Genomic DNA, 9,047 nt, shown 5'->3' with positions numbered 1-9,047 from the left:
GCGCGCGGCGGGGGGAGGCGTGGCAGGGGCCGCGGGGAGGGGCGTGGCTGGGGGATGTTGGGATGACGCAAGGGGAGAGGCGGCAACACGCGCCGGCGGCAGCATCACTGGAGGGGGGGGCGGGCTCTGACGAACCTGCCGGCCCCGCCCCTGCGCAGGGCGGTAGATTATGTTCTGGCCCCGCCCCTTGCCGGCGGGTGCGCGGCGCGCAGGCGCTAGCAGTCAGCCAGGCCCCGTGCGCAGGCGCAGGCTCCCCGGCGGGCTATTCCCCTCCCCCCAGCCATGGCGGCGCCGCGCGGCGTGATCCGGGCCCTGCACCGCGGGACCCTCACCCAGGTAATGGGCCGGGGCCCGCGCGCGCCCCGGGCCGGGGCCCCCCCCCCCCCGGGCACCGGCCCCACGCTGCGCCCCGGCCGCTCCCTGCCCCGAGCCGGAGCCAGAGGTGCCGGCGCGTTTCCCAGCTCGGCCCTGCGCCGCATCACACCTCGTCTGGCCCCCCCCCCGCCGTCCTTCCTCAGCCCCTCATCGCAGCTCTGCCCCCTGCCCTGCGTCACCAGCCCTCTGCGCAGCGCCGCAGCCCTGCCCCTCCCTCTGCCCTGCCCCGCCCCGCATCAGCCACCTCCCCTCTGCATTGCCCCACCCCGCCCTCTCCACTGCATCTCCTGCCTGCGCCGCTTGACCAGATCACCACCTCCCTGCTGTGCCACAACAGTGCACGACCGCAGGGTCATGGGTTCCCTTGTATTTACTGTAAGGGGGAAAAAAAGTCAAATTTAAGTTAGGTTTAGCTGGCACATGTGTGAGTTAAACCCTACTTTACACTCATCCATTGTCCCTAGTCAAGACAAAGCCTTTGGCCTTGTCAGGACTAGGGAGAGCTAGTCCAATTTAGCACGTTAAAGGAAGACTACTTTGTCTCAATGAGACTCTTAAAAGATATTCACTAACATGACATCATGAAATCCTAGTCTAGACACTATTTGGTAATAGTTTTTCTCAGGGTGATGGGGAGCTAGAGCCTGACTTTCTAACCTTTTTTTTCCATTGTTTGCTGTGTTTATATGTGAGTTTTAGAACTTTTCAAAGCAAACCCTTTGGGCTGACATTTATCAACCCTCTTCTTAGCCCAGACACAGAATAGTTGGAAAACTGGTAAACTGTTTACAGCAAAGTTATGTGAAGCAGGGTGGATGGGAATAATTCAGTTTATCCAGAAGTATGAAGTGTAATAAGTTTTTTTTTTTAACAAATATTACAAGGTTTTCCCAGTCTTCCTCATGTAGAAGAAATCTTTTTCAAGACAGAGCTCACAAATGTTATGAAGAAATAGGTCCCTGGGGCCAGCCGCATTGGCCGCTGCTCGGGCGATCTGTGTGGCTGTCCCCAGGGCTGCCTGAGCAGCTAGCCCCAGTGCCGGCTGCTTGAGTGGCCCTGGGATCAGTCACACTGGGTGCTGCAGAAGTCACGGAGGTCGCAGGAAATCATGGAATCCGTAACTTACGCAACTTCTGTGACAAACGTGGAGCACTACTTATGCTAAACAGTCTGTTACATCTTGTATTTAGCTGTGACACTCTGAGGGATGGTCTACACTTAAAATACATCAGCGTTGCTGTAGCGCTTAAGTGAGGAGTCTCCAAAGCGGGGAGAGGAACATGCAGGGGGCACAGCTGGACCTGGGGGCAGGGGAAGGGAGTGCCACCCAGCCCCTCCCTGCCCCCATGTCTGCTCTGGTCCCACCGCAGCCTGGCTGTGGCTCTGCTCCTGATCCCGCTCCCACCCCCAGCCTTGGCCCCTAGCCACAGCCCTGGTCCCAGCCACACCCCCAGCTGCGTTCCCCCCTAACCCTCCCAAGCTGCAGCCCCACTTCCTGCTCTGGGGGAGCAGGGGGAGTGCAGACAGGGATAAGGGGGGGCATGACCCTCAAAAGTTTGGGGACCGCTGGCTTAAGCGAAGATGCTCCTACACTGATGGGAGAGCCCTCTCCCGTTGATGTAGTTAATCCACCTCCCTAAGATGAGATACCTTTCTCCCGCTGATATAGCGCTGTCCACATGGTGGTTTAGGCTGGTATAATTATGTTGCTCAGGGGTGAGCATTTTTCACAACATAGTTATGCTGACCTAACCCCCTGTTTTAAGGTATAGGTCTATAGTGTAGACCAAACCTGAGTAAATTTCCCATACCTGAAGAAGAGTTCTGTGTAAGATCGAAAGCTTGTCTCTCTCACCAACAGAAGTTGGTCCAATAAAAGATATTTCCTCACCCACCTCGTCTCTCTAATATCCTGGGACAGACAGACACAACTACAACTACACTGCATATATCTCTATATTAGGGAACATTTTTAGAAAATTTCAACCATTGCTAATACTGGTTTAGCTCTGTTTGTATTAGCAAAATTGAGAACCATAGTGTAGATGGGTCAGTGGCTGCTGCTGGGATTAACACTGTCGGACCTTGATTGAGAGTGGTTATGTGACAGTGCTAAATAGATTGGTAACAACAGAATTGATGTTAACATGGCTTAATTAAAACCATGTGGTTTTGCATTATGTCAGTAGAAGGTGGTTCCTGCTGAACAAGAATTTTTCACCTCTGTGGAATAATGTTAGATAAAAGGCCACTAATCCTAAAAATAAATTAAAAATCAAAATGTAGCCTATACTCAAGATTGCACTGAGTTTTAATTATATGGAAAGTTTGAAGAATGTGACAAGGTGGAGTTAAGGTTGTTTAGATGCCCTGATTTGTAGTGGACGCTACACTGGGGCCTATCTCATTCTTCTTGAGAGTGCAGAGACGTGAGGATGATGCAGTGTTTCTGGGTGAGGTGGAAGTTGGAAGTGGCAAAGATCTATTTGATCCCAGACCATCCCATGGGGGCCAGTGCAGGATTGTTTAGTACAGTGTAATTATCATGTTTTTTTTCTAGGCCAGTTTTAAATTACTTGAAATGTGGCTTCCTTAAAAGACTGTACACAGAAGAGCTTGTACATGATAGTCTACCTCAGTTTTCTTTTTTATTACTATTATCCTTCTCCTAATTTTATGCCTTTGAATTGTTAGTGTTGAGTTTGCTCCTAGGCCTCTCTTACCAGTCTTCTGTTCTGATGTAGTGTATTGGATAGCTTCACAGTCTTTTGCTCTAAGGATTGAATATCCCTTTCAGATATCCCTTAGGATAACGGTGCGCAGCCTGCGGCCCACGGGCTGCACGTGGCCCATCAGGGTAATCCACTGGGGGGCCACCAGACAGTTTGTTTACATTTGCACAGCTGCCTGCAGCTCCCAATGGCCGCGGTTCACCGTTCCCAGCCAATGGGAGCTGCAGGCGGCCATGCAACTGTAAACAAACTGGTGGGTTGCCTGTGGATTACCCTGATGGGCTGCAGGTTGCCCACCACTGCATTCAGAACATTGTCTAGGCCAGAATTAAGCATCTGCTCTTTTCTCACTTTCAGAGGTCAGAGTGAGCCAGTATGTAGCAGTACAGTGTACACTTCTGAGAACCTCATTGAGTTCTGTGGCATTGAAGCTTTCATATAATAGTAAGTTACAAGAACTAGCCTCATTTTTCAGACAGAAATCATAGAAATGAAAGGTCTTTGAGGCATGTACTAACCCTGTTCATCTCAGTGGCATGTTAACAATGAAGTATGACAAATGGTCAATGTTAACTTCTCTAGGTGATCATTTTAATAGGAAACACCCCTTCATTCTGGTGTCTTGGCAGGTCTTGGGTAGAGTCCTACCTCTTGTTCCCTCTCTGGCCCGTAATTGAATCTCTTTGTTGAGCCTGATGTTAAACTGACAGTCCTGGATGCTGAATTTCTCTGTATAAATATCCCCAGAACAGGTTGTGATTGTCACCGTTTCAAGGTTAACTGCTCCTTCTGACTCCCTCCACCCCGTCATCCTTGAGGATATCCATTTAAAGTTTCAGGCTTCCAGTGGTCACCACTCATAGACAGAGAACTGTCTCTCTTTCCCTCCAGACTGGGAGGTTAGATTTGCAGTCCCTCTGCACCTCACTGTGATTTTCTCAGCAGATGTGACCAGGTTCCAGCACTTGGCGTTAACCTTTCTCCAGGGGCTACAGCCATGTATACCAGTTACCAAGCAGCCTTCACAGAGCCAAATACATTCATTCTTAAAATAAAATTATTATGGAGAAAACATATAAAACAACAGTAGAAGTTCCTATACACATGCTAAAAGTTTATCCCATTAATCTTATGGGATCCTAGTAAGCCACAGTCCTTCCAACCCTTCCGCAAGGATTGGGGATCCTCCTTCTTGGACAGAGGGTTCTGTCTGTTTACTGGGTCAGAAAGAAGGCCCTGTGTCCCAGACTTTTGGTATAAACTCAGCCTGTTTATACCAAAAGCCCTTTATTTGTTTTGTGAACCAATATATGCAAACCTCTCCAGGGGGTGATACTGCTGTAGAGTAGTTTAGTCTCAGTGACTCACCTTAGTCACCCTCCTCCCCACACGCACACGCCATTTTTAGTTCTTGAAGGAGCTGTGGTAACCCTTCCCATGGAGTAGTATGTAGTCATACATAAACCATGCATACATTTAGAACACTGGTCCCCAGAGATACTGCCTGGGGTTGCAATATCTGTCAAGAGTGATGTGTGTGAGATTGTGAACTCTCTGTATGCATCTTTATCAAGCTGCAAACTCCATTTTGAATGTGCAACTTGTTTGCCTTCTCTGTTGTCCTTTTACTTCCATCTTGGGCTGGAATTCAAGGGATAGTTGCTCAGGCTGTCAATGGAGGATGGTTAAACCTTGATGGTCTTCTATTCAAATAGAAGCACCCTACACAAAAGACTGTCTGCTACCCAGGAGAACTGGTTTATCAGGGGGAGGTTGCCTGACAATAAAGTCACCTGGTAAAGGTCTGTGGTCACCTGTTGAAGCTGATCTGGGTGGGTGGGGGAGTCATCACACAACAGGAGACTGGAAGGTTACAAAAGGGCAGGAGCTGCTCTATTCTGCATCTCAAGCTATTTTCACCAGACCAAGCTGAAGAGAGCTGCTGCTGCAGAAGCCTTGTTGAGGCAGGGGGAGACCTGGCTGGCTGAACAGAGAGACACTTAAGGGTTGGGTGAGCTGATGTAAGGGGTGTTTCATTCAGGATGCTTGTTTTCTAAATGAATTGTGCTTTCTCTTTAGTAAAGAGTGACTGAGTTAGAAAGACTGTATTTTGCTATTTGCTTCCTGCAACCAGAAGGTTCACAAGGTATTCTGGGGAACGTGCAAGAGCTGCTGGGGAGCCTTGAAGAAGATGGCACTAGTTTCAGGACCTAGCAACTGGACTGTGGGGTCCTCATTGGCATCAGATGCAAAGTCTGCGCCTGGAATGCACGCATAGAGGTCCAAAGGCAGGGACAGTGCCTAAACTCATCTTGCCGGAGCTGAGCCCATGTTATGTGGCTTCAGCGTTTAGATCCCCTCACAGCTTTCTGGTAAGTCTGCCATAGCGGGAGCTTGGCCAGACTTGTGACAAATACAATCGGGCAGTGGAAAACTTCCTCCAAACTGGCCTGCCCTCAGAGAGTCACCTCTCGGGGTATGTCAAGAGTAGAGTGTGTAGTCCTGTGTTAACTGAATTTAATGGACAATTTAGTTAACTCGAGTTAACTAAAATATGATTATAAATGCAAGTTGAGACACTCCACAGCCCTTTGTTACAGGACACCAAAATTGTTGGTTTACCCTCGGACGCCAAGGTTAGATGAACAAACACTTGTGGAATTGACTTTGTTCTCCTGTTGTAACTCAAGTTCAGACAAACCTGAAGACTGAGGTCAGTTAAGTCTCCTTGGACCATTTAGCCCTTGACCTCAGCTGAGGTTGCATATAAGAGGGCTTATCATGGTGGTTTTTAGTGACTTGAGCATCTGTTCACTAGGAAATGGGCTGACACTTTTCCCCTCTATTCAGACAGGCCAATGAACAGCCTTCAGGAGCCTCACTTGTTTCTGTTGGGTTTAAAAGATTTACCTAATACCTGTTAGCCAGAACAAACAATACTTGATTCACCACAGGTGTCCAGCTTGAACATGCTCCCCAATCTCTGCTGCAAGAAGGAATATTTTCTGTCTTTGACCAGTCCCACACTATTACCAACTGGCTGCCACAAGGGTGGGGCGATTCTCTGTTATTCTTAGCCCCCAGCTTCTATTTCTGTGAGTTCTTCAAAGGCTTGCTGCTGTTTCTCTGAGCTTTTCTAAGCAGCAGAATGAAGTTGACCAGATTATTAGTTTCACTGATTCCCACAGGACTTAGAATAGCAGCAGGGTCAGCTTATAGTACTCTGGTCAGTTTTCATGCTGTTGCACCTGGTGATTAGCAGCAGAGGTAGAGCCACATCAGTTACAACATTTTGTGTTTAGACTATAAAGGCTATACACTTATAGTTTGCAGGAGTGGAGTTTCAAGTACTGAGGGTAATGATTTGCTTTTTATGCTATCTTCACACTGGGCTTTTTCTGCCACCACGAAGAGCTGGGTCTCCTACTATCTAGGGTTGGGCATTTGACCAGTCCAGAAATAGCTGGTCATTTGACCAATCACATATTGGTCACATATTGTCAAATAATGTCAAAAAATGGTCAAATATTTTAAAGCATTAATTTATTAGAACAATAACAGTAACAATAAAGAGTGAGACATTATGGTCTCCAGTAGGATTAGCCTTGTGTACTTATGCCTAATAACAAAAAAATTTATGAAACAGAGTTGTTTTAACACAGAAAAATGTGTAACACAATGAAATTAAGATTAAAAAATGAAAGAATGCTGCAATCAAAAAGGGAGGCAACTGCTTATATCAGGGTATTCTTGCTGGAGTATTTGACAATATTTGGCTCAACTGGCCAGTCAATTGACTGGCTTGCCAAGCCTAATCTTGTCCAGTGGTAGCACTTAGTGTTCCTCGTAAAACAGAGATCCCACTATTTTAGAATTGACACTAAGATCTATAATTGTCATACTCAACACCCTTCCCATGTACACACCTCTTGTTCCAGCAAATGCATTCTGACATATATAAGGATTTGCACAGGGAGGTTTCTGAGAGCGTAGTATCTTTTGTGATGTGGACCATTGTCCAGTAAGATCCAAGGTGAGAGCACCAGGCCTAAAATAGGATTTGAACTCTCCTCTCCAGAGGATAATGCACTTATCTGTCTGCACTCCAGAATCTGCCACATTTTCCAGTTCAAATGATCTGGAAACTCTTACTTTCAACTTCTGATGTGTGACTGTCCCAGATCTAACACAGTTCATTGTAACTCACTTTAACATGTGACTCTGTATAAGCAGCTGTACCCCATGCTCCAATCACAAATTTCAAGATGTGCTTTGTTGGGATGGGTCAGCACTTGGACTGGAAAAGTCTAGAGAATATGTATGTCCTGCCTCATATGGTATTTATGATAAGTACCATCTTACTTTGTGAGTCAATATTGAGCCACTGCTGGAATGATACTGGGGAAGGAAGGACACTGTGCTGCTGGAGGTGGTATCTACTAAATAAGACAAAACTCAGGTTCTTATATGGATTTGGTGTTCACTTATTGTCCCAAGTAGTTAAATAGCTGCCATGTTCTACCTCAGAGGATTCTGAATCATAGGGATTCCTGTGTATATTTTGTGTATAACATTAAGCTTGTAGATAAGTTTGGGATTCTTCAGGATAGAAGTGTGGCTATAAGATACTTAATAATCAGGAGAAAGTGAAAATTTTGGAACATTTATTTGGGGGGGGGGGGGGTTTAAGCTGCTTTCTTGTATCCAGGAGAACATGCTCACATTGCTGTGTTGCATTGTCTTTTCCTCCAGGAAGTTAGAGAAAATTACAGCTGGCATTTGGGATACACCTTTGCCACTACTCTATCAGCCTGTCTCAAGGATGCACTACTGGAAAGTTAGCAGTTCAGGGGACATCTGTTTTAATGAAGAGATCGTGCTTATATGTAGCAGTTCATGCTAGAAAGGCTGTATTCAAGAAATGAAGATTTCCTGTGTAATAGCCTATATTTCTGTATAGCTCCCTTTAACCTGAAGAATTCCAAAAGCACCTTGTGACCTTAAACTGTAATGTACTGCTTAGATTCTTAGACTTAAAATTTTCCAAAGTGCCCAAGTCCCATTTTCAAAAGTGACATAGTCACTTAGGCCTGGGCTACATAGCAGGGGGGTTCGAACTAAGATACGTAACTTCAGCTATGCTATTCGCATAGCTGAAGTCGAAGTATCTTAGTTCGACTTACCTGGCCATCCTCATGGCGGCGAGTCGACTGCCGTGGCTCCCCCGTCGACTCCGCTTACTCCTCCTGCCAAGGTGGAGTATGGGTGTCGATTCGGGGATTGATCTATCGCGTCCAGACGAGATGCGATAAATTGATCCCCGATACATTGAACACTACCCGCCGATCTGGCGGGTAGTATAGACGCACCCTAAGGAATCTGACTCTCATTGAAAGTCAGTGGAACAAGGGCCTGGCCTACACAGCGGATCTTAAAGCACCTTTCTACTGGTGTAACTGTCCACACTAGGGGGTTGCATTGCTTTGATTATTGTTTTCTAAACTCATGTTATAGTTGTACAGAAGTTGTGCAGACCAGCCCATAATCCCACTGACTTTCAATGGGACTTGTAGTCCTTAAAATGCTATTGAAAAGGTGTCTGTCACTGTGGGGCCTGAGCATCTTCCTGTAATTATTCTACATAAACATCACTGCCATGCTTGAGATGTAATTGGGCATCAGTTCTTTGGCGCACAGCAAAACTGCAGTAGTTTAGGACAGGAAGAGAAGTAGAATTTTGAATCCATCTGAAAATGCAGGGGGAATTTAGTGAGGCAGGATGTAATATGAGTTGAAATTTCACCGGGATGCTGCTGTTAATGGCCCAAGCCTTACAAAAAGTGCCATAGGCTCTTTAATAAACCAGTGTGGTCAGATTCTCAGTTTTGCATCCCCTCTGAGGACTGATTTAAACAAGCTGATTACCATGTTCAGTTAAGT

General features: G+C 46.7%; 1 protein-coding gene across 3 annotated transcripts in view; it reads left to right on the top strand.

Moving 5' to 3' along the window:
• The first annotated feature begins 208 nt into the window (after positions 1–208).
• The window catches only part of WARS2 (tryptophanyl tRNA synthetase 2, mitochondrial), an 80,798-nt gene continuing 71,959 nt past the window's right edge, over positions 209–9,047 (top strand). For all 3 annotated transcript variants that reach the window (XM_039496546.1, XM_039496556.1, XM_039496537.1), the window contains exon 1: positions 209–336. In XM_039496546.1, the coding sequence (XP_039352480.1) occupies positions 283–336 (54 nt within the window). In that variant the 5' untranslated portion in view covers positions 209–282. The remainder of the gene's footprint in view (positions 337–9,047) is intronic.

This window comes from Mauremys reevesii, linkage group 1 (assembly GCF_016161935.1).
Source record: "Mauremys reevesii isolate NIE-2019 linkage group 1, ASM1616193v1, whole genome shotgun sequence".
NCBI lineage: Eukaryota > Metazoa > Chordata > Testudines > Geoemydidae > Mauremys > Mauremys reevesii.
This window is presented reverse-complemented; position numbering and strand designations above follow the sequence as displayed.